Source organism: Megascapheus bottae, chromosome 14 (genome assembly GCF_031878675.1).
Source record: "Megascapheus bottae isolate mThoBot1 chromosome 14, mThoBot2.hap1, whole genome shotgun sequence".
In the NCBI taxonomy this organism is placed as follows: Eukaryota; Metazoa; Chordata; class Mammalia; order Rodentia; family Geomyidae; genus Megascapheus; species Megascapheus bottae.
Genome location: NC_143522.1, coordinates 4,596,976 through 4,623,171, shown reverse-complemented (window position 1 = coordinate 4,623,171; position 26,196 = coordinate 4,596,976). Strand labels below are relative to the sequence as shown.

The following is a 26,196-nucleotide window of genomic DNA, read 5'->3' as shown; positions in this document are numbered from 1 at the left end:
TCTGAGAATCTCTGTTCAAAGCCAGTCTGGGCAAGAAAGTCCATGAGACTATTATCTCCAGTTAGCCACTATAAAAGCTGGAAGTTGGCTCAAACACTCAAACACACACACACACACACACACACACACACACACACACACACACACACACAGCAGGGCTTAACTTTTTCATTCAAACATATGGGACTCAGATGTATGCTCAACAGATGGGTTTTTTTCACATTGGCTTACATATAAGTATACAAGGGGGATTTCATTGCTACACTTTCACTCATTTAACAATATACTTCAATCAAGCTCACACCCTCTTATCTCTATTTCTTTTCCCATTTCCCAAAATTTTTCTTTTTAAAATAATGCAAATTGGGACAGGGGTATGGACTAGTGGTAGAGTACATGGCCTAGCATGCACCAAGTCCTGGGTTCGATTCTGTATATGTACTACATATACAGCCTCCTGAGTGAGTGGCTTACATTACAAGTGTGCACCATTAGGGCCTAGCTAAAACAGCTATAAGAAAAAAGACAAAAAGCTCACCTAACAGAACATTTTCTGAACAGAGAAAATGATTCCCCTATTCAGAAATCCTATAATAAGAAATTTAGAAAGTATGCTACCAAATCTGAAAATACCTGTCCAGCTACCACCTTCAAGCTGATATATTAAAGTGATCTTTTGGGGGGGGAGGGAGGTGTAGTCATGGGGCTTGAACTCTGAGCCTGGGCACTGAGCTCTTCAGCTCAAGGCTATTGCTCTACCCCTTGAGCCACAGCACCACTTCTGGTTTTCTGGTGGTTAATTGCAGATAAGAGACTCTCATACTTTTGTGCTCAAGCTAGCTTTGAACCCGATCCTCAGATCTCAGCCTCCTGAGTAGCTAGGATTACAGGCATGAGCACCAGCATCCAGCTTAAAGCAATCTTATTAGTGTTAATATCCACTTATTACTTGAATAAGTTGCTTATGAGGAAAGATTAAGGAGAAGATGACATGAGAAACCACCCATTAAATAATCTTTTAAATTTACAATTTATCAAATGTTTTTCTATGCCTCTTCCCATTTGATCCAATCATCCTCTTGGGGCATGCACAGAGTGACTAGTATTACCTTACCAAGACAGTACGGAAATGAACCTTAGAAAAACAGAGTGCATACCATAGCTTTCTCCCATCCAATAAAGTAGGATGGAGATATGACCCAAATGGAGGAACACTTGCCTCGCACGTTCAAGGTCCTGGGTTCCACCCCAAGTACCACAAAAATAAAACCCAGATATTGAAAACAGGATGTTGGACTGTTAAGTGTTACTACTGCATAAAACACAAACATATTGCTATCAAGATTTCAGAGAGAACACAGGCGTTATCTACAAATCTGCACTGGATGGTCCAGTGCTGTAGTGGTGTTAGGCATTTAGAAACAGCAGGGATGGGGCCTGGGAGTTTGGCCTAGTGGTAAGAGTGCTTGCCTAGCATGCACGAAGACCAGGGTTCGATTCCTCAGCACGCCACACACATAGAAAAGGCCAGAAGTGGTGCTGTGGCTCATGTGGTAGAGTGCTAGCCTTGAGAAAGTCCAAGGACAATGCTCAGGCCCTGAGCTCAAGCCACAGGACTGGCAAAGAAAGAAGGAAGGAAGGAAGGAAGGAAGAAAGGAAGAAAGGAAGAAAAGAAGGAAAGAAGGGAGGAAGGAAGAAAGAAAGAAAGAAAGAAAGAAACAAAGAAAGAACAAAAGAAACAGCAGAATTACAAACCGTTTTTGCATTTCTTCCAGTTTGCTAGGTGGCACCAATGGCAAATGTTCAGCATCTTGATTTTCAAAAGTCAAGAGAATATTTGAATGATAGTCAAATCTGTCCATCAGACTCTGAAAGAAATTGACCAGGAAAGAAACCAGGTTTATTACCAAACACAGCAATTACACTCATCTCATCTCAAAAGTTTAAAGCCTTTCTCACTCCCCCTGAGTGTTCCTTTGTAACTAAGACTTGTGTATTAAACTGGAACCACTTACTGAAGAAGCAGACTATTTTTATGGTAAAATCATTATCAAACTCTTGTTTTCACATGCATTCTCTATTCCTTTGGGTGTTCAATTACTATCAATCTCTCTTGGACAAATTCTCTCATAGCATTTTACTGAGTGAGGTCTCAATCTTCCTCAGTTTATTGTTATTGCCTTAGAAATTACTGCACTCGGCTCTAGCTACTCTAGAGGCTATGATCTGAAGGATAAAAGTTCTAAGCCAGTCAGAGCAAAAAGTCCTCAAGACCAAGACTTCCCCCTCTAATTAACCAACAAAATGTTGAACGGGAAGTGTGCTAGGTCACCAAGCAATGAGCAAGAAAGCCAGGTAAGAGTGCAAAGAAATTTCTTACATCAACCTCAAAAAAAACCCAAAATAGCCATGTACATAGAAGTATCTCCTAAGCCAAGCACCAGAGGCTTATGCAGACAACCGTAGAGACTCAGAAGGCTAAGATCTGAAGATCTATGTTCAAAACTATGCCAGGCACGAAAAGTCCATGAGACTCTTCTTTCCAATTAGCCACCAAAAAAAGAACCAGAAGTGGATCTGTGGCTCAAAGTAAGCCACTGCATCCAGCTACTACATTGGCTTTTAAAACATAAATCTTCCGTAAGGACAGACCCTAACACAGAGTTGACTTTTTCAGGTCTCTCTTTCCTTTTCCAACCTTGAATAAAGTGATTCTCTCTTGAGTCAGAGCCCTGGCTTCAGAGTGGTCCTGGGTGGCTGGCAGGTCTTCCTGCACCAGCTCTTCCACCTGTTGCAGCCACGCTTCTGTCTCACGGAGGTGGGAGGGCAAGGCTTCATTTAGCTCTGCTTTCCATGTGTTAACCTGAAAATAAGGGATAAGGGAAGACACCTTCAGTAGCACTTTAACTGCTTTTTTTCACATTTAGTTTCTTTTTTAATTATTTCTCTGAAAGCCAAGACTGAAAAACAGTCACATTTCTTAGTTCTGATTATCACCTTGATCCGGGCACAAGTGACTCACCCCTGTAATCCTAGCTACTCAGGAGACTGAGATCTGACAATTCGAAGCCAGTCTGGGCATAAAAGTCTCCATTAGACTCTTATCTTTAATTAACCTCTCAAACAGAAATAGGACTGTGACTCAAAGTAACAGAGCTAGCCCTGAGCAAAATAACTCAGTGACAGCACTCAGGCTCTGAGGTCAACCCCCATGATGGAGGTTGGGGAGGTAAATAAATACATAAATGTTGCACCTTCGCACTTGCTGATTGGGAATATACCTTATTCAAAAAAATTTTTTAATGTTGGGATAAATCCCTAAGTTCTATGGGGGAAATTAGAGCATTCCTCTAAGCAGGGATAGTCATCATTAAGGACTAGTTTAAAATGAGCTACATTTTTGTGTTCTCTGACAATGTGACTCCATGTTGCACACAGATTTATGGAATACTCTGTACAGTAACTGGAAGCATATGTTCATACTAGCTCTCCCTACCATATCTCCCAACATCTATCCTTCACCAAATCTTGCCCCAATCCAAGGACACCTCTTCCTTCCTCCCCTCCCCACCCCTTCTTTGCCTATTCAATGCCTGAGTCACACAAACCTGATGGGATTTCCTTTCTTCTGAACATCATCAAAATTCACTCATTCACATGATCACTCATTCATTCGTGAGCAAACATTTACAAACAACCTACTGGGAAAGAGCTAGGGATAACATGAGACAAGGGAGCTAGAGTAGAAAGGGATATGTGAGAGTCACCCATTATATAACAAAGTGCCTTAATTCCAATGTATCTAAAGATAAACACACAACATACTATACCATTTAAAACCCATATGTACATATATTTGATGTGTATTTTTCAAAATATGCACAACAAAAAGGTAAGACATTCAACAGTTCAAAATGATGGCCTAAGGAAAAATAGAAATGGGTATAAAAGGAAATCAACACACAATAAAATAAGTGAATATAAAGCAAAGCAAAGCTGAGCAGCCGTGACTCACAGCTTTAATCCTAGCTACTCAGGAAACTAGATCTGATGATCACGGTTCAAAGCCAGTCCAGACAGCGAAGTCCATGAGACTCTCATTTCCTACTCCCGCCCCCCTCCCCCCAAAAAAGAGCCAGAAGTGGCACTGTGGCTCAAGTGGTAGAGCCTTAGCCAAGAGCAAAACAGCTTGATGAGCAGGCCCACTACCAACACAAGAAGAAGAAAAAGAACAGGAGGAGGAGAAAAAAATGAGGCGGAACAAGAAGAGGAAGAGGTGGAGGAGGAAGAAGAGGAGGAGGAGGAGGCCTTATTCAGTTCATGTACTGTGTATGAATAAAAAAAGTAAAACTTAACACATAGTCCACATCAGAGCCCAATCTTATACATAAAAACCATTGCTCGGATCTGAATGACCTGCTGAGAGAGGCTGACAAGGACACAATTTCAGTAAAGACTAGTCAGTGATAGCACGGGGCCAGGGAGAGGGTTGGGAATAAACTAGAGTGAACACCACCTCTAAGATCAGCTCCTTCCCTAACAACCAAACCAAACCAAACCATTAAGGACTTAAGTTTTGCCCATGAAAAGTTTGGAAGTAGAGCTTGAGTATACCATTCAACTGTTATAACGTTAGTTAGCATTGAGCAAAAGCTAAGGGACAGCAGCTAAGTCCTTTTGTTCAAGTCCCAGAACCAACACACATACACACACACACACACACACACACACACATGCGCGTGTGCCACCTCTTTCAAGCATCTATTGATACAGACATCTGATGACAGAAGAGGCTACAGGGCCAACTAAAAACGACTTATCTACTGTGGCATGGTATACCACAGCAGACCAAGAATAGATAGCAAATACTATCTTGGGTGAGTTTGCATTTAAGCAGAATGTTTAAGGTTTGGTTTTTTTGTTTTTTGTTTTTTGTTTTTTTTTTGCCAGTCTTGGGCTTGAGCCCAGGGCCTGAGCACTGTCCTTGGACTTTCTCAAGGCTAGAGCTCTACCACTTGAGCCTCAGCACCACTTCCGGCTTTTTTCTATGTATGTGGTGCCGAGGAATTGAACCCGGGTCTTCATGCATGCTAGGCAAGCACTTTAACCACTAGGCCAAACTCCCAGCCCCGGTTTGTTTTTTTTTAATCTCCTATTCATATGACTGACACTATGGGGAAAAAATAAGAACACTGTCTCATTTTCTTTTGAAGCATGCATCCCATCCTTAGCCACCAAAGCTATCCCTTGGAAGTCTTCAAACCCGCACAGCTCAATAACCTGGTGATTGAGGCTTTTCCAGCTTTTTCTCAGCTGTAACTGATCTTTGTTCAGCTCGCTCTGGTTCCCTTCCTGTGATAGAACATCCAGGAAGGGTTTCTTTTCTTCATTAAATGACTCCATAAAGGTCAGCAGACTCTACAACAAAAAGAATATTTCAAACATTAGATTCAGTGTAATTTGCTATTGTAAAATCCACAGTGAAAGGTAAAACCTGAGTCTTGGACAATAGTAGAATTCCTGGATCCACTCTCTCTGATTTGGTTGAGAGAGAGAGAGAGAGAGAGAGAGAGAGAGAGAGAGAGAGAGGGAGGGAGGGAGGGAGGGAGGGAGGGAGGGAGAGAGAGAGAGAGAGAGAGAGAGAGAGAGAGAGAGAGAGAGAGAGAGAGAGAGAGAGAGAGAGCGCGAGCGAGCTGGTATTGAAGCTTGAACTCAAAGCCTGGGTGCTATCCCTTGGCTTTCTCCATTCAAAGCTGGCACTCAATCACTTGAGCCACACTTTCACTTCTGATTTTTTTTGCTCATTAACTGGAGCTGACTCTCATAGATGTTGCTACCCAAACTGGCTTTAAACCCTCATTTTCACACTTCAACCTCCAGAACACCTAAGGTTAAAGACATAAGACACAAATGCCCGTCTAATGTACCGTTTTATCTTGAGTACCAGAATAAGGACATGTTTCAGCTTGTGATTTGTGTCATATGTCCACTGCATAGAGTGACAACACAACTGGCTCTCCAGGAAAGTCATATGCAGGTGTTACTGGCTATGTCCTCCCAAAATATGTATTCAAAACAATAATCATGAGGAGATGTAAGAATTACATCACAGAAGTTGCCATGAATAAATTACTTTCCAAGTATTTACAACTAACTGAGCTTGTACAAATTCTTTTCTTCTTCCAGACAAAATAACACTTTATCCCTGCTAGGGACACAGCTCAGACAGCAAAGTGCAGTTTAACAAGCACAAAGCCCTCCCTGAGTTTAATCCCTAATATTGCCAAATAAGTATATTAATGTATAAATAAATGAAACTTATAACAAGGGAAAGATGTTTATAAAATTTTCATGAGGGGCCGGGAATTTGGCCTAGTGGTAGAGTGTTTGCCTAGCATGCATGAAGACCTGGGTTTGATTCCTTGGTACCACATACACAGAAAAAAAAAAAAAAAAAAAAAACAGAAGTGGTGCTGTGGCTCAAGTGATAGAGCTCTAGCCTTGAGAAAACCTAAGGACCATGCTCAGGCCCTGAGCCCAAGCCCAGAAAAAAAAAATCATGAACAATGCTGCTCATAGTTTGAATGTGGATAAAAAATAGTATTTAAGAGTTACCAATTTCATACATATATTATTTATATCATCATGATTATCCAAAGTATTTCTAATTTTTTATGGGTCATGGGGCTTGAACTCTGGGCCTGGGCAGTGCCCCAAGCTCTTCAGCTCAAGGCTATTACCACAGCACCACTTCCCATTTTCTAATGGTTAACTGGAGATGAGTCATGGTCTTTAGTGCCTAGGCTGGCTTTGAACCACGATCCTCAGATGTCAGCCTCCTGAGTAGCTAGGATTACAGACATGAGTCACAGCCCCCAGCTTCTAATTGGTTTTATGTGAACTGCTGAACTACACACAATAGAAAGAATCTCTAGTTCCAGCTACCCATGAAGCTGGGGTGGAAGGATCATGAAATCCCAGTACTCTGCATTCTCTGTATTCCCTGCAACTCAGAAGGCAGAGCTGGAGGGAAATGAGGATCACAAAAAGGTTGTGAGATTCCTTTTTAACCAATGAGCAGTGGTACACACCCTCTATGCAATAGCTATCTGAGAAGCCCAATGGCTGGACACAGGCATAAGCCTGTCCTCATCAGGAAGCATAAGCAGCAGGATCAAAGACCAGGCTGCTCCAGGCATAAAACAAATAACCAAGGCAAGCTGGGCATGGTAGTTCATGGCTGTAATCCTACCTACTCAGTAGGCTGACATCTGAGGATCAAGGTTCAAAGCCAGCCTGGGCACAAAAGAACCTGACACTCTTATCTCCAATTAACCTCTAGAAAAATGAGAAGTGAGGCTTGGCTCACAGGGTAGAGCGGTAGCCTTGAGCTGAGAAGCTCAGGGGCAGTGTCCAGGCTCAGTTCAAACCCCATGACCCACAAAAAAATAAATACATAAATAACCAAGGCAAGCCAGGCATCTATGGTTCACTTGTATAATCCTAGCTGCTCAAGAGGCTGATATCTAAGGATCACAGTTCAAAGACAGGCCAGATAGGAATGACCATGAGATTATCTCTAATTAACCACTAAAAAGGCAGATATGGAAATATGGCTCAAATGGTAGAACATCAAAACCTGAATAATAAAGACTACTGAGTTACCATGACATGTGAAGGGGTATCAATGTGTGGGAATTGAGGCACCATTTATCTGGCAAATATCATGTAACCCTTCTATTAGTTACAATAAAAAAAAAAAAAAGACTACTAAGTTGAAGCTCCAGTATCAGGGGAAAAAAATGCACAGGGAATAACTACTTGCCTTGAAAAAGCAGCAAGATATAAACAGGAGCTAGGATTTTAAAGGGAGACTCCTTGTTCAAATACCTCCTGTGCCTTTCAGCATCATTTAGGTAAATTATTTACATAAGTCATTTAGTCGTAAACTTTACTGCGTTCATCTGTGAAATGAAATAATTCTGAAGTTGGCAAGGTGGTGGAGCAGAGGCTGGTGTTATCAGCAAGCAGCCTGCTCCAGAGCACATATTCATATGTGCCAATAACAGTGGCTGCCAGGACTCCCCAAGGACTCAGCTCCATTGCTGACTTCCTGATTCCTTCCTTTCCAAAGTTTGCTGAAGTAGCAGGATAATGAATATTCTAGGCCTTGATGAGCCCTACAAGCTCTCATACAATCACTCAACGCTGGGAAGGTCGTGTGGAAATACCTATGAGCAGCACTTTGATGGCATGATCTCTGTCCCAGTATCATCACAGACACAGACACTGAAGTCCAGATTCATGCTGAAAAGTACCTGAGGGGCCGCCAGTATCAACAGCACGCAGCACCCAGCACTCAGAATCTGGTTCTGAATGTGTACATTTTCACCTTAACACTTAAATACTGAGCTCTACAACATTTCCAAAATGAACTTGTATACAAAAGTCAACTCCATGTAAAGTCATTCTTACTTGGTATTTTTTTAAGTAGGTCTCATTTTCTGAATCCTTTAGTACCTTCTGTAGCTTCGTCTCTTGTAGATTTAGCCAGGCCATAACATCTTTTATCTTGCCCTGCAATTCACACACATACACAATTTATATCTTCGATACATTTAATGAGAATTTTCATGATAAAATTAACAACTTGAAACATCAGCGAAGCAATGTCACCATAGCACCTCAGGGACTCACCAGGCCCAAGAATCATTTCACTTGTTCATGATAACACCTTCAACTTAAAATAGATTCAAACTAGCATATGAACATCAAAATGTGGTTTTTCCAAAAACAGGCAACTGCCCAATTCCTATGGTTTACACCTGAAATCCTAGCTTAGAACTCAGGATCACAGTTCAAAGTGAGCCCAGGCAAGGAAATCAGTGATACTCTTATCTCTAACAGCCAAAAAACAAAAAGGAGAGGTATGGCTCAAATGGTAGAGCACCATCCTTGAGCAAAAAAGCTGAAACAGTGGCCAGGTCCTAAGTTCAAACCTCAGTTTAAAAAAAAAAGTAATTAACCCCATTTTCCTCCACCCAGTTTTTTTTTTGTTTTTTGTTTTGTTTTATCATTCTCATTATCCTTTTGATTTTAGGGAATATTATTCTAAATCACTTTATCGTAGACATTTTGTAAGAGTACTTTTCACTATATCAAAATTAGTGATAATTTAAAAGATGTCCACTCCTTACAAAAATGCTAATATTTAAAAATCTTGATTTTCATTGGGGGGGGGGTCATAGGGCTTGAACTCTGGGCCTTGGTGCTGTCCCTGAACTCGACAGCTCAAGGCTATCGCCCTGCCCTGGAGCCAAGCCCTACTTCCCATTTTTAAAGGTTAATTGGAGATAAAAAATCTTAGGTCCTTTTGTGTCCGGGATGGTTTTGAACCTTGATCCTCAGATCTCAGCCTCCTGAGTAGCTAGGATTCACAGGTGTGCGAGACCAGCTAAAATCGTGGATTTTTTTAAAGACCATAAAACAACACTATTGAAGATTGGATGTGCTATTGTATAGATGAAGCAACATTTTTTTTCTCCTTGGGGACTGTTTAGGTGATAAGCTTGCTTATATTCATAAGCAGATTTTGCTACTAAAGGACAAAACATAAGTCACATCTTATTTCTCTTCTTTAATCTTCCATTGCTTTCTTTCTCTGGTAAGAAAGTATTTCTAATATATATGACATCCAATTTCATGGGCAGTTGAATTTTTAATTTTTTTATGTGAAAATTAATTAGGAAAGACCAGTTTCTCAGTGAGCTATAAAGAATTGAGCTGAATTCTAAGCTGGTCTCAACTTCAGCATGGCGTCAGAGTCAGCAACAATCTGGCTTACTGCCTCGAGCACAACAGCTGGGAAAACAGAGACCAGCTTGTCATGTAAAATACAGGTAAACATATCTGAGAGAGTTGTAGAAAAGACATTTTAATATAATATTGATGACCATTTCATTAATTTCATAGCATTCATTTATTCTCACAGAAGCTGAATAACCATTTCTTCTCAGGCCAGTGTTTCAAATAAAATTTCTGCCCACAGAATCTTAACTGAAAGGAAGAAGGAAAATTTGAACAACCACATGGCAATCTAGTAATTCAACAGTATCTCAACAAACAAGGATCAAGAGCAGAAGACAAAGCGTCCATTGATATGAATGACGACATTCCATTTGCACGAGGCTAAAGGCAAAAGGGACAAGTGCTATACTAAGATGGTGCTGATGGCTGCATATACACTCTGAATAGATAAATTTTATGATGTGAACTTATACTACAAAGCAAGTAGAAATTAATAGACAACAAATGGATATCTATAAAATTGCTTATTGCCCCATATTGAGCTTGATCTGGTTTCTATCTTGAATATCACTGAAAAGCCAAAGTGTTAAAGGCTTGAACATCAGAATATGGCCCTACTGGGAATTAGTAGACACTTTAGGTGGTGTGGTCAAGTGGGAAATTTTAGGGCAATGGGGGTGTTTCCGCTAGGAGAGGTACAGAATGTCAGTTTCTTCTTTCCTCTTTTGTTTTTTTGAGGGGTCAGTTGTGGGGCTTGAACTCAAGAGCCTGGGATCTGTCCTTGAGGTGATTTGTGCTCAAGGCTAGTGCTCTATCACTTGAGCCACAGCACTACTTCCAGGTTTTTTGGAGTGATTAAGTGGAGATGAGAGTCTCACAGGGACTTTTCTGCCTGGGCCTGCTTTGAACAATAATCCTCAGATCTCAGCCTCCTGAGTAACTAGGATTACGGGCCCTAAGTCACTGGTGTCTGGCTTCCTCTTTCTCATTTTTAATTCCTTTTCCCTTATCCTTCATCATCCTCCCCTTCTTCTTTCTTCTCCTTTTCCTCTTCCTTCCTACCCCTCCCCCCTACTGTTTAGGATCTAGCTATATAGCTCAGGCTGGCCTCAAACTCCCAATGCTTAGTGTTGAGATTATAAATGTAGCAGGCAATCATTTTTATTCATCAGTTGATGATCTCCTAAATATATTGCAGTCACAGAAATTAGCTTTGCATTGTAATGCCTATGTAAAGTTGGTATAGATGGTGATAAATGAACACTTAAAATTTTTTAATGAGCAAAAGGAAGTACAGTAAGTATACTTAGTAAGTATAATATACTGGTTGCCTGAAATAAGTAGTAGGAGAAAGGACATAGTGGATCATTATGGGTAATAAATAAATCTCTACATTATTAGTTCATGATTAGAGTTTACATGGTTATGTGCATTTGTCAAAACTCAATGAACTGAACTGAGCACTGGTGGCTCATGTCTGTAATCCTAGCTACTCCAAAGGCTGAGATATGAGAATCAGATCAAGGACCACATCACAATTCCTGCTTGGGCAGGAAAGTCCTTGAGACTCTTACCTCTAATTAACCACCAGAAAACCAGAAGTGGCACCATAGCTCAAAGTGGTAGAGCACTACCTTTGAGCAAGACAGCTCCTGGACATGACCCAGTTCAAGCCCCATGACCAACAACGAAAATTATTTATTTATTTAAAGCACTAGTGACATACAAGAAATATGATCTGGATTTGTACCTGAGCTGTGTCACCGGTCCCAGGAGCATCCTTCGAATACTTCAGGAACTGTGCCACGTAAGTCATGATTGACTTTTCATCCGGGTTAACAACATCCACGTCTGCAAGACACACACTTTACCAACTGGCCTCCTATTTCTCCTATGATCGATACCTACAACAAACTATGTCACAAGCCCTAGGGCTCATGGGCTCTTGAAATGAACCCAAGTAGTTAGCCACTGTGCAGTCACTGGCCAGTCTTCCTTGCTCTAACCCATGGCTGAGGGACAGGCTAGGTTGTGTATTAAAAGATAGTTCATTCCCGGTTGTTGATGGTTCATGCCTGTCATTCTAGTTACGCAGGTGGCTGAGATCTGAGAGTCACAGCTTGAAGCCAGCCCAGGTCATGAAAAACTCTTATCTCCAATAAAATTACTCAGAGAAAGTGAAAGAGACAGCAGTGGCTGTGGCTCAAGTGACAGAGTACTAGCCTTGAGCACTAAGAGGCCTAGGGACAATTCCCAGGCCCTGAATTCCATCATATTTTGCCAAAACAACACATTTCAAAACAGAAATCCTCCCTATTTATGCATTCAGTTAAATTTAATACAACAAATATTCACAGGGAGCTGTCAGGTGTAATAGGAGCAATAAGGACTATGTAGGGGACAGTCACTATCCTCGGGTACTTTCTGGAAACATCAGACACCCCTTGAAGAGTTTGTAATTAGAAACAGACACACACACACACACACGCACACACACACGCACACGCACACACGCACACACGCACACGCACACACGCACACGCACACGCACACACTGGGCTGGGAAAGTGGCTAAGTGGTAGAGTGCTTGCTTAGCGTGCATGAAACCCACAGCACCTCATAAACAGAAAAGGCCAGAAGTAGCACTGAGGCTCAAGTGGTAGAATGTTAGCCTTGAGAGGCTCTGGGACAGTGCCCAGGCCCTGAGTTCAAGCCCCAGGAATGGTAAAAGAAAAAAAATATGTATATATATATATGAACTACATGATGAAGGCTGTCATGAACATGTTCACGAGGTCCAAAGAGTAAGTCAGCAAAGGAAGAAAGCAAGTTTTTATCCATGCAAGCAATGAACAGAGAAGAGAGATAAACAAAAACCTGGGGGCAGGATTTCAAGGTAGAATGTCTCAACTCTCAGGAATCAATGCTATCTTTAATAATAAATATTGATGTGTACATAAAATAATACTACTGGCTTACCAAGGTATTTCTTCATAAAATTCCATTTTATTTTGTTGTTGTTATTGTTTTTTCCTTTTTGGTTTTGTTTTGTTTTTGTGTGTGTTTCTTTGGTTTTTGCCAGTCCTGGGGCTTGAACTCAGGGCCTGGGCATTGTCCTTGGACACTTTTGCTCAAGGTAGCGCTCTACCACTTGAGCCACTTCCAGCTTTTTCTGAGTATATGGTACTGACTAATCGAACCTAGGGCTTCATGAGTGCTAGGTGAGCACTCTACTGATAGACTACGCTCCCAGTCTGGTTTTTTCTTTTGTTGTTTTTTTTTGGTTTTGTTTTCCTAGGGAAAGCAAAGGGTGTGTGCAGGAAGAGAGGTGGGTGAACAAATGCAGTTACAGTATTCAGTATATACTATGTAGAAAATGAACTATCTAGACAACTTGTGGGCAGGAATGGGAGGGGAAAACTGAAGACAAGTAAAGGAAGAGGTAGCATAGAAGAAATGTTCTCATTATTTGATTTATGAAATGTTAACCCCTTTGTATAATACCTTAATAGTAATAACAGTAAAATAACATGTTTTAAAACCTCATTTTAAAGGTATGCATGATAATTAAAAGTTTTGCTAGGCGCAGTGGCTTACATCTGTAATCCTAGCTACTCAGGAGGCTAACATCTAAGGATCAAGGCTCAAAGCCAGCCTGGAATTAAAGTCCTTGAGACTCTTACCCACAATTAATCACCAGAAAACTGGAAGTGGCACTGTGGGCTCAAGGGGTAGGGCAGTAGCCTTGAGCTGGAGAGCTCAGGGACAGCACCCAGGCCAAGAGTTCAATTGCCACAACCAAAAAAAAAAAAAAATTATGACAAAGGATAGCTTCCTTAATCAAATATTACAATAGTATTAGGTTTACATTTTTAAAAAATAAGGTGGGTTTCAGATTTTAGCTATTATTTAAGTTATTTATAATAAGTGGGCATTTATTTGTGCAATTGACATTTGCTCTTCTTACACTGTTTTGTTAGCTGCCTAGCTATTTGCACTAAAATAGAACACAGTTACTCAAGACACTAAAGTAGGATTGCTTAAGTTCAGAATTTCTATCCCACACATTCTAGCACAGCAAAACCTCATTTCCTAAAGGAAGGAGAACAAATTTATACCAACAGTGAAGATTTTGAGAATCACAATATGAGATAAATACTTTTCAGACTAATAGGAAATAGGGAATTAAAGCAAAGCATAAGGAAAGTAAGGACAATACACAATGAAAAGTCATAGAGAACAAAATACAGTAAGAGTCCCTTAGAGGACAAGAAAAGGAATAAAAAGAAAACATAGATGGAGATTAAAAAGTTAAGAAGGATAATTATATTTAAAAAACAAAATAAAACAGTATGAGGCCAAACTAAAACATAAAATGGCAGACAGAATGGCAAAATCACTGACAAGAGGGTTTGGCTCAGTGATTACAAGTGCTCTGGCTTAAAAGGGAGCAAGAAAAAAAAGTCTAATTTAACTGAATTCTTACCAAAAATATTCTGAAGTCTCAAAAGGCTAAGTAGTACTAATGAAGAACACACCTATAATCCACATGCTGTCTTCTAATGAAAGGACCCAAGGCTCCTGAAGAAATGACTAACTCTAGAATTGGGCAGGAGACACACAGGATACGCTTAGAGGATTTGTCATGCCAGAAAATAAGGAGTACAAGGGCTAACTGGACAAAAAGCTAAGCTTAAAACAAACTCTTTTGGGCTGGGAAGTTGTACTCAAGTGGTACAGTGCTCGACCTGTATGATACCCTACAGTTAAAAAAAAAAAAAGTATTAAGGGGCTGAAAGTGTGACTTAGTGGTAGAGTAGTGGTAGAGTGCTTGTCTAATGAAACCCTGGATTCCATTCCTTGGTACCACACACACAGAAAAAGCCAGAAGTGGTACTGTGGCTCAATGTGGTAGCATGCTAGCCTTGAGCAAAAAGAAACTCAGGGGCCATGTCTAGGCTTTGAGTTCAAGCCCCAGTACTAGCAAGAACAACAACAACAAAAAGGTAAAGTTCATGGTACATTAATTGTACCTCAATTTTTTGGTTTTGTTCAAATCCAAAAACTATTGAGCTAAGGTGTAGCTCCACATGCAAAAGACTGTGTTCAATTACCAAAGCAGAAATGGTAAGTGACAAAGCTAGTTACATGGTCCTTGGAACAGGAAACAGCTGTTTTATGCCAGACTAAAAAGAGTTGATGATTACTCACTCAGTAGTCTCATAGCTGGTAGTTTGCAAAACAGCTATGCTTAGTACAGTGTGGTGGCAACTAACTGGGGTCTCAGCTACTCGGGAGGCAGAGGTAGGAGGATCTCAGTTCAAAACCTATTAGGCAAAGGTAGAATATAAAAAAAAAAAAAAAAGCAAACCATGGATTTGGAATGAAGCTTCATTATAGAATGCTTGCCTCACATGCACCAAAAGTGGTGCTGTGGCTCAAGTGGTAGAGCACTAGCCTTGAGCAAAAGTGTCCAAGGGGCCGGGGAGTTTGGTCTAGTGGTAGAGTGCTTGCCTAGCATGCACAAAGACGGGGGTTTGATTTCTCAGCACCACATACACAGAAAAAAGCCGGAAGCGGTACTGTGGCTCAAGTGGTAGAGCTCTAACCTTGAGAAAGTCCAAGGGCAGTGCTCAGGCCCTGAGCTCAAGCCCTGGACTAGCAAAAAAAAAAAAAAAAAAGGGTCCAAGGAGAGTGCCCAGGCTCTGAGTTCAAGCCCCAGGACTGGCAAAAAAGAAAAAATAAAGCAAACTAAAACCAAAAGGACTGCAAACATGGCTCAAATGGTCTGAGTGCTTATATGGAAAGTGTGATGCCTTGAGTTCAAGACCCAGTCCCCCCTCTAAAAAAAATTAATTATATAAAAATCACAATTAAATTCAAAGCAAGAGTAATCAGCATACAAACTCAATACTTGCTTTTTTTTTTTTTTTTTTTTTTTTTGGTGGGTCATGGGAATTGAACTCGGGCTTGAACTCGGCCTGGGTGCTGTCCCTGAGCTCTTCAGCTCAAAGCTACTGCACTACCCCTTGAGCCAAGCCCCACTTCCTGTTTTCTAGAGGTTAATTGGAGATAAGAGTATCAGGTCCTTTTGTGCCTGGGCTGGCTTTGAACCTCAGATCTCAGTCTCCTGAGTAGCTAGAATTACAGGTGTGAGCCACCACTCCCTGCTACTTGTTAATTATTATAGTGTATTTTATCATCTATGCTTTAGGGTTATTTATATCTACTGATTTTTTTTCTTCTACATTTTGAGACAGAATCTGGTTTATGTAGTCCAGGCTGGCCTTAAACTCCCAATTCTCATGCATTAGCCTCCCAAATGCTAGGGTTACAGGTGTGTACCATAATGCCTGTCTTGTGTATTCCATCAGTATAATGGAAATAAGAGAAAATGGGGTGCTATTCCACATTTGTTCCCAATTCTGTGTTCAGTGGCTTCCAATCTACAGCTTGAAATCAGCCATGTGGTTAGTTGTTGCTCTACCAAAATATGAAAAGGAAGGCTTGCTGACTGCTTAAAAAAAATGACACAAGCTGGGCACTGGTGGCTCACACCTGTAATCTCAGGAAGTTGAGATCTAACGATCGCAGCCGAAAGCCAGCCTGGGCACAGGCATGAAAGTCTATGAGATTTGTGAGACTCTGATTTACAATTAACCACCAGAAAACCGGAAGTAGCTCTGTGGCTCAAGTGGTAGAGTGCTAGCCTTGAGCTGAAGTGTTCAGGGACAATGCCCAGGCCCAGAGTTCAAGCCACATGACCCCCCCCAAAAAATATATGATGCAAAATAGTTCATACTATGACTCTTAAAATTATGCCTTGTCTGTAACACATAGCAAAAAATAATTCTTCTACAATTTGATTTAGGAGGAAAAAAGGCAGTCATGCCATTGAGAAAAAGAAAAAAAATTCTGCTGTACCTTCTTGCCCTTCCTCTTACTCATTCACGTAAAAGGAAGTGTCAACCAGAATTCCTGTGCAAACTACAGTCCTTCATCAACTACATCCTACGCTGGCTGAAGATGGGCACAAACTTGGCAAAAATCAATGCACTGGAATTGATTCAGGACTCAGGCCTTATGATGCATATATAGTACAGTTCATTAAATTACTTGCCACACATCTTGCCTTGCAAAAAAAAAAAGTTATAATAGGCTGGGCAAGGTAGTTCACGCCTGTAATCCTAGCTACTCAGGATACTGAGATCTGAGGATCTCGGTTCAATGCCAACCCAGGCACTAATGAGACTCTTATCTCCAATTAGCCACAAGAAATCCAGAAGTGGCACTGTAGCTCAAGGGGTAGGGCGGTAGCCTTGAGCTGAAGAGGATCACACCCAGGCCCATAGTTCAAGCCCTATGACCAAGAACAACAACAAAAAAGTTATAATAAATGTGTCTCTATCTATGTGGTGTTTCAAGCTGTTTTGGGGAGAGTTGGCCCCTGAATATTTATAATGCATACTCCTAGTTCCAGAGCTGAGACTAGAATTTATTTCTTGACTTATTGTTCAATTATAAATAATACAATCCACAGTAAAGCGCTTCTCAGAAATAGTTACTTTTTAATCTTAATCATATGAGGTTAAAATTATTTGATGATGACCTCCGTGATTATAATCAGAACACTATTTAGGGTTTTGTTATAATCTTTAACAATCTACTATTTAGTGTTTTGTTGTGATCCAACACAATAGTCTGAGAAAAACCAATGGCAAGGAGAACCATATAAGAAAAACCATATAAGGAGAACAGGGAAAACAGCTGCTTCTGTTCTGGAAGGTTCTTCTTTAACTAGGAAGAGGAAGTGGGAATAGGGAGATATGCAAACAACCATAATTCAAGACTCAAAAGAAACATCTTACATGAGAAACTTAGCATCAAAATAATAGAATCAAGACAAACACCATAGAAGGCAATTAAGACTAAAATTATCCCTACAGAGGCATTGTTTATATTCTGCTATGCCTTTACCATGCAATTACTGAAATAAACTAATTGGCATGATTTCCTAATGCCATAAAATAGTTTAAGTTAAACTATAATGCTGTGATGTTTGTTTATAGAGATGATATTTTCAAATCAACCTCACATGGGACTTGAAGATTAAAAATAGCTATACCATATGGTGGATAACTGGTTTCTGGGTGCTACAGCCCACTCTCCTGAGTGAGGATGTCTTTACTAAATAAACTCTTTACAACTGTGAATAGAAAACAATGATAAGGGCTGGGAGTTTGGCCTAATAGGAGAGTGCTTGTCTAGCATGCACGAAGACCCAGGTACTATTCCTCATTACCACATATATAGAAAAAGCTAGAAGTGGTGCTGTGGCTCAAGTGATAGAGCTCTAGCCTTGAGAAAGAACAAGGACAGTGCTCAGGCCCTGTGGCAGCCCCCCAGAAAAAAATGATAAAAAGGAGAGTGAAAGAGCAAGGAGTGATACTGCCTAAAAAGAAATGTACCCATAGCTGGGTGCTATGCCTATAATCCTAACTACTCAAGAGGCTGAGATCTGAGGATGGCGGTTTGAAGCTAACCACGGCAGAAAATTCTGAGAGACCCTTACCTTATTTCTACTTAACTACTCAGAAAAAGCAAGAAAAGTGATACTGTGGCTCAAGCACTAGCCTTGAGAAAAAAAGAAGCACAGAGACAGAGCTCAAGCCCTAGGACCAGTGAAAAGAAAAAAGACATGTACTTGTTACCCAGCTTAAATAACTGTAATCCATCTGTACATTACCTTTATCATAACAATGAAAAAAAACTTTTCTTAAAGAAAGAAGATTCTTTACCTTCTGGTTCCAGCAATCTGGGGATCTTGAGTTCTCGTTCTGCAATTCTGAAGGCCTCTTTCAAATTGTCTTTGTTGGACCGGTGCTTCACACTCTTCATGTCAATTAGGTCCGGTCGTAAGGCATGAATGACAGCCAGAAATGCCATCCCATTTCTCCAGCTTGACTTGAAATCTGTCACAGTGATAGACTCATACCTGTTACAAAAGGGCCAAGATACATACTGAGAAAAACGAAACATCAAAGCACTGTCACTCCACGCAATAGTAATCAAACAATAATTCAAGGAATCAAACAAATGGTATAAATCATTCTAGGAAAAATATACTATATCATTGTCAATTACAAGGTCAAGTGTGATGATGCTCAGAATACCACAAAACTTTGCTTCTTTCTCCAAGGGCAGCCCCAGATCCAGAAGCAACAACACCATGTGGCTCACTGGTGTTAAAAATGCAATTCAGGTAGCGGTGGCTCATGCCTGTAATCATACTTATTCAGGAGGCTGAGATCTGATGATGTGTGTTTGCTTTGAAGCCATGTTGACAGAAACAGCTTACCTATAAGTGTGTTTTTTGGAGTTCACATCGAACTACTTACGTGGCACACTGCTCCTGAGCCCACAACAGAAGAGCCTTCTTTGCAGACAGCTGCCATCTTGCTTGGGCTTTGGAGCATTTCTTCACTGGTGGACTTGAGGTAGGAGAAGTCTCAGCCACACTCACCCTGCCCTGGGTAGGTTGCTTGTAGTTACAAGAAAGAGTCCGGGCTAGCTCCTCAATCTAAGGAAAATATGGTTGTTAATATGTTTAGAATGCTGTTAAAAGCCTTGACCCAAATTCTCCAGCCACAAGACCAGGAGAGAGAGAGAGGTGGGGGTGAAGGGAGAGAGAGAGAAACAGACAGACAGACAGACAGACTGACTGACTGACTGACAGAGACAGAGAAAGACAACACCATGGGAAAACACCTGCCCCACATTTCCAACCTGTTCCAGATTTCAAGAGACATGATAATGAAAAAAAGTCAGAGGCTGAATCTAGCATCAAATCACACTATCTTATTACACTTACTTTATTTCAGACTGTGAGAATTCAAGTACCAGTGGTTTTCATATCATCAAGCTACTCACATGAAAGTGCAATATAATTGTCCAAATTAAGCCAAGAATAATGGATGGGTTTCCTTCTACAATGTCAGCAACGTGAATATTTATTAGCTTGATCTGGAAAGAGAGAAGCATGGGTTAAAAGGAGAAAGCATGCACAGAACTAATCACAGCTACCGACTTTTCAGATAAAACATATACTCACAGATCGGTTTTTGAGGAATGTCAGAGCATTCTCTATATTGATTCTGCACTGGAATGTATTAGATCCTTTATCCCGAGGCTAAAAAATTCAAGTCGACATATTACACAGGAACATGAAATGCATTTTCCTAAAGCATTTTCCTAAAGCAATAAAGTTATTGACGTTATTGACAAATCTTACCAACTGCTGTCCCGAGAGTACTTCAAGCAGGTCCAGGAGGATATGGCCCTGTTTAATGTCTGTGAATAGGTCTGATATAACCGAGGGAGACGTGTGCTGCAAAAGGCCAAAAGGAAAGAGCACTCAGGGCTGGAGGTGTGGTTGGGGGGGTACAGCATTTATCTAGCAAGCCCCAGGCCCTGAGTTCACACCTCAGCACCTCCAAAACACAGTAAGAACAGTCATTCACTCTTTTATCTAAAACATTATATCTTCACAGGCCTCATAAGTGTACTTTTTTTTTTTGCCTAGGGGGGAGGAACCTAAATCTCTTACCAGTAATTTCATTTTTAATTAATACAATGATGCAGAATGGGCAAAGTTTCCTACCAAACTGGATACTGGTGGCTCATGCCTATAATCTTAGCTACTCAGGGGGCTGAGATGTAAGGACTACAATTCAAAGCCAGCCCAAGCAGGAAAAATCTGTCAGACACTAATCTCCAATTAACCACTGAAAATTCAGAAGTGGAGCTGTGGCTCAAGTCACAGTACACCAGCCTGAGTCAAAAAGCTAACAAACCAGTGCCTCGACCCTGAGTCCAAGTCCCAGTACTGGCCTCAAAAAAAAGAAGTTTCATATCACAGCAAGATAAGAAAGACAGCAAACTTCATTCTCATGGTAAATGGCAGTTAACACACAATGCCTTTTTTGTGTGGCACTTTCACTAAGCTAAAATGTCTGCATGTACAAAGTGACCAAAAAAAAAAAAGACATTCATTCAGAAGGAGCCCACAGTGACAGTGACCTATTTGGAGAGCAGATTACATTTCTGAGGTAATCTGCTTAAGTGTTTAACCTCTGTTAGAAAGACTAGCATGGAACTGGAACAGGCAAGGAGGGGACAATGGAGGTGAGAGGTCATTCATGGTGCACAGGTTACTGGACTCAGACAGAATGGCAGCCTGATTAAGATCAACGCACCTGGTTCAGATTGCCTCGGTGTGTTCTCCTACATTATCAATGACAAGCTTTATGACCTTGTCAAAGCACATACCTTCTCTGTGACGTCATGGCCTTCATCTTTACACAAGAACAATACTGGTGCTGGGAATGTGGCTTAGTAGTAAAGTGCTTGCCTAGGATGCATGAGACCCTGAGTTCAATTTCTCAGTACCACATAAACAAAATAATTGTTAAATTTAAGAAAAAAAAAACAGAGGAACAATACTGTCTCTCATACAGGGATGCTGCGAACTCATTTAAAACTTTGGCCTAGTTGTAGTGTGCTTGCCTAGCATGTACAAAGACCCAGGTTCAATTCCTTGGTACCGTGTACATAGAAAAAGCCAGAAGTGGTGCTGAGGCTCAAGTGGTAGAGCTCTATCTAGCCTTGAGAAAGTCCAAGGACAGCGCTCAGGCCCTGAGCTCAAGCTTAGGACTGGCAGGGGGAAAAAAAGTCATGAGCGGGTAGGGGAGCACGGCTTATTGGTAACATGCTTGCTTAGCATGCATGGAGCCCTGGGTTCAATTCCCTGGAATCACATATGCAGAAAAAGCTGGATGTGGTACTGTGGCTCAAGTGGCCGAGTGCTAGACTTGAGCAAAAAGTGTCCAAGGATAGTGCCCAGGCCCTGAGTTCAAGCCCCAGGACTGGCAAAAAATAAATAAATAAAAATAAAAGTTGGAGCCCAGCATATTGGCCCACACCTATAATCCTATCTACTTAGGATGCTAAGACCTGAGGATTGAGGTTCAAAGCCAGCCCAGACACTAATGACCCTAAAGACCATGAGAGTCTTATCTCCAATTAACCACTAGAAAATGGGAAGTGGTGCTATGGCTCAGGGGCAGTGCCTAGGCCAAGAGTTCAAGCCTCATGACCCACAAAAATAAATTAAAAATTAAATAAATAAATAAAAGTCATGAGCAACTGAGGGTAGCTCAATGGTAAAGTACTTGCCTGGCATGCATGAGGGCCCTGGATTCAATCTCCAGTACCAAAAGAATAAAGAAATGTGACCTAGACTAGCTGGCAAGTCAGAGGTCCCAATAACTGCCACACTAAGAGGAATAAATCATTAGAGTTCATGCATTTAAAGACCAGCCTTAACAACATAGGGAGATACCATCTAAAAAAATAAAATAATAGCCTGATGCTGGTGGCTCATGCCTGTAATCCTAGTTACTCAGGAGGTTGAGATCTGAGGATCACGGTTTAAGGCCAGCCTGGGAACGAAAGCCAGTCTTAATGTAGGTAAGACTTTTACTCCAATACACTACCAAAAAGCTAGAAGCGGAGCTGTGGCTCAAGTGGTAGAGCGCTAGCCTTGAACAAAAAAAAGCTCAGGAACAGGGCCGGGAGTTTTACCTAGTGGTAGAGTATTGCCTTGCATGCACAAAGACCGGGGTTTAATTCCTTGGTACCACATAAATAGAAAAGTCAGAAATGGTGCTGTAGCTCAAGTGGTAGAGTGCTAGCCTTGAGGAAAGCCCAAGGACAGTGCTGAAGCCCTGAATTCAAGCCCCAGAACTGGCAAAAAAAAAAGCTTAGGAACAGCATTCAGGCCCTGAAGTCAAGCCCTAAGACTTAAATTAACTTAAATAATAACAAAAATGAAATAAAACAAGCGAAGAGCTGGTGAGCCATACCTATAAGCCTAGCCACTTAGTAGGTTAAGATCAAAGTTTGAAGCCAGCTTGGGCAAACAAATCTGAAAGACTCTCAAAACTCCAGAAGAAGAGGTGTGGTCCAAGTAGTAGATTAACTGTTTTGAGAGATAAGGCTAAGCAAGAGTACAAGGCCAGGAATCCAAACCCTCACTACCAGCACAATAAATATACAGAGAAGTAGGAACTAAAATGTGTGGTATTGCTCTGATCTAAAAACAATGTCACAAGGACTTAAAATCATGATATTCAAGAGTGTAAGATAGTATCTAACATGTAATACACCAGCATAGACAACTCATATTATTATTACTTTTCATTTGATGAAAGAAATGTTACCACTTCAATGTCCCTCTCCCATATACTTAACAGAAGTGCTGTCTTGTTGAGTTGGGAAAGAACATAAGTGCAGTAAAATATGGTGGCTGTCAGTGCTGTTTGGTTTTGCAGAGCTGAAGATGAAATCCAGGGCTTTGCACTTACCAGAAAAGTGCTCATACACTGACTACATCCCCAAGCCCCAGCAGCTTTTTTTAAAATATTTGCTAAAATTATTATAAAGATGATATATAGAGGGGCCATAGTTACATAAGGCAGGTAATGAGTACATTTCATTTTAGACAATGTCACCTTTCCCTTGCTTTCTCCCTCCCATCTATACCCACAAGTTGTACCGTTCATTTTCAGCCGTTTCAGTTTTTTGTTTTTAATGAAAAGATTTCTACAACTTTTCCCAGTTCACTGGTCCTCTTTTTAGTAGCTTCTTTAGGGTGGAAACTAAGTGGTTAGAAAGGTAACAAATTCCCGTATAACACTATTTGCTCTTTTATTTCCCCTCACCTTTGCCAACTGTGAATTTATCCAGCAGGTAAATGTTTTCTTCTGTGTGTCTTCTTGTTTGGCTAGGAAAGAAAAAAACACAATTTAGGAAACTTCACCAGCTTACATTTTTGGACACAAAATAAAATAGGACTGAATCTGAATCCTAGTCTTTAAAAAAAGAAAAAAGAAAAGAAGGAAGGGAGGGAGAAAAAAGGAGAAAGGGAGAAAAAATGAGAAAGGGAGAAGGAAAGAAAGAAAGAAAGAAAGAAAGAAAGAAAGAAAGAAAGAAAGAAAGAATAATAAAACATGAGGTTACACTGAGAAATAACCAAATAACCTCTGACATATGGATAAACTTCATTTAAAATAATCACAAATGAGCCAGGCACTGGTGGCTCACACCTCTAATTCTAATTACTCAAGAGGCCAAGATCTGAGGCTTAAGGTCCAAATCTCCAACCTAGGCAGGAAAGTCCATGAGACCCTTGTCTCCTATTAACTGCCAAAAAAAAAGTCACAAGTGGCTCCACTGAAAGCTCAGGGGCAGTGCCCAGGCCTCCTGAGTTCAAGTCTCATCCTCAGCACACAGAAGGGAAAAAAAATCACAAATGCACTAAAAGAAAGCTGAAGTTGCTCCCTGTCATATTTGATTCAATTCTCCAACAGAAAGAAAGAGTGGCACACAAATCCCACAGGTGCCCTCTGCTAGAGAGGGGATAAAAGGGCACAGTTGAAACCCACAGAGAAGGGCTTGGAAATGAATCTTTGTAGCTTTGTTTTACCATATTGTCCAAACTAGAAAGGATACTGATTCATCCTAGATATCAGAAACCTTCAAAGCAACAAGGACTCTTAGTAGCAAACAAAGACATCCCAGGTGCAATTAAACACCTCTGAAGAAGCTCAACCAAGTTTCTGTGTGCCAGCCCACTTGTCCATTAACACACTTTTCTCACATTTTCATCCTGCCTTATCCTTGAATAGCAGAATTAATTCAACAGGATCCAGAGCCAAAAGCTCATACTAAGGCGGCATAAGTAATCTTTTGTTCTTTTTAAGGCTGACCCATGGGGGGGGGGGGAGAATAGCTGAAAGTCACATGATTAAAGGAACTTAATAAAACTCTTCTCAGAATGGCATGTTGAGAATACAGAATAGAACTTTTTAAGCAGCAGATGTTACATACAAAAAGAAAAAGAAACCAAAAAGAGAGAGAATAAAAATCTACTATAAAACTGAAGTTTTGTTTTAAAAAAAAAGGAGGAGCTGGGAGTTTGGCCTAGTGGCAATAGTGCTTGCCTAGCATACACGAAGACCTGGGTTCAACAACTCAGCACCCCACATACACAGAAAAAGCAAGAAGTGGTGCTATGGCTCAAGTGGTAGAGAGCTAGCCTTGAGAAAGCCCAAGGACAATGCTCAGGCCCTGAGCACAAGCCACAGGACTGGCAAAAGAAAAGAAAAGAAAAGAAAAGAAAAGAAAAGAAAAGAAAAGAGAAAAGAGAAAAGAAAAGAAAAAGGAGAGTGAGTTTTGAGACACATCTATTATATATGAGATAAATATATATGGATGTATATATACAATAAAAAAATGCAGTAAATAAATTTCATTTTGGTTCTTATTAATTTCTTTGATTATCATTCTTGAAACGTGTTTGACTGAATTTAAGAAAAGAGGTAATCATTTTCTGTAGGTGACATTACCATAAAAATATACTTATTAATTAAAATGGCAGAAAAGCACATGAGAAAATGTTCATCATCTATGGTCATAAAGGAAATGCAAATAAAAACAATCCTAAGATACCACCTTACCCCAACAAGAATGGCCAAGATTTTGAACTCAGACAATGACAGATGCTGGAGGGGTTGTGGAGAAAAAGGAACCCTACTACACTGCTGGTGGGACTGTAAACTAGTTCAGCCACTCTGGAAAGCAGTGTGGAGGTTTCTTAAAGAACTGAAAATTGACCTTCCCTAAGATCCTGCCATACCACTTCTGGGCATCTATCCTGAACATCATGACCCAAGATATGATAAGGACACCTGCTCAGCTATGTTCATCTCTGCACTATTCACAATAGCCAGGTAATGGAAACAATCCAGATGCCCTACTGCAAATGAATGGATACAGAAAATGTGGTGTGCATATATATATATATGCACACACAATGGAATTCTACATAGCCAACAGATACAAGATAAAATAATGGCATTCGCCAGGAAGTGGATGAATCTAGAGCGAATCATGTTGAGTGAGACAAATCAAGACTAAAGGAACAAAAGGCTCATGGTATCCTTAATATGTGGCTATTAGATCCAAACAGTACAAGAGAGATAACTCAATATTTGCATACCCAAAGCTATGAACATGGAAATATAAACATAACTACATAGGCATAAAAACCTATGACTCTATAGACATGTTTTATTTCATAAATTAATATGTATCTACGATATACAAACCCTTAGCCTAATTTTAACTATGTTCTAAAAACTAAGTGCCAGTGACTGTATACAGAGATTCCCTTCTTGAACATTCATTTGTTAAACATGTCATATGAAATATGATGTAAAAACAATGTTAATAAATTTGTTAAATTATATATATATATACACACACTTA

General features: G+C 40.5%; 1 protein-coding gene across 1 annotated transcript in view; it reads right to left on the bottom strand.

Moving 5' to 3' along the window:
• The window catches only part of Syne2 (spectrin repeat containing nuclear envelope protein 2), a 276,157-nt gene that overhangs the window by 190,747 nt on the left and 59,214 nt on the right, over window positions 1-26,196 (bottom strand). The window contains exons 3-13 of the mRNA XM_090344255.1: window positions 23,589-23,650; window positions 20,099-20,194; window positions 19,919-19,996; window positions 19,738-19,830; window positions 19,206-19,387; window positions 18,606-18,802; window positions 11,558-11,658; window positions 8,476-8,577; window positions 5,281-5,418; window positions 2,699-2,863; window positions 1,756-1,868 (exon numbers count right to left, since the gene is read on the bottom strand). Coding sequence (XP_090200381.1) covers window positions 1,756-1,868; window positions 2,699-2,863; window positions 5,281-5,418; window positions 8,476-8,577; window positions 11,558-11,658; window positions 18,606-18,802; window positions 19,206-19,387; window positions 19,738-19,830; window positions 19,919-19,996; window positions 20,099-20,194; window positions 23,589-23,650 — 1,327 coding nt within the window. The remainder of the gene's footprint in view (window positions 1-1,755; window positions 1,869-2,698; window positions 2,864-5,280; window positions 5,419-8,475; window positions 8,578-11,557; window positions 11,659-18,605; window positions 18,803-19,205; window positions 19,388-19,737; window positions 19,831-19,918; window positions 19,997-20,098; window positions 20,195-23,588; window positions 23,651-26,196) is intronic.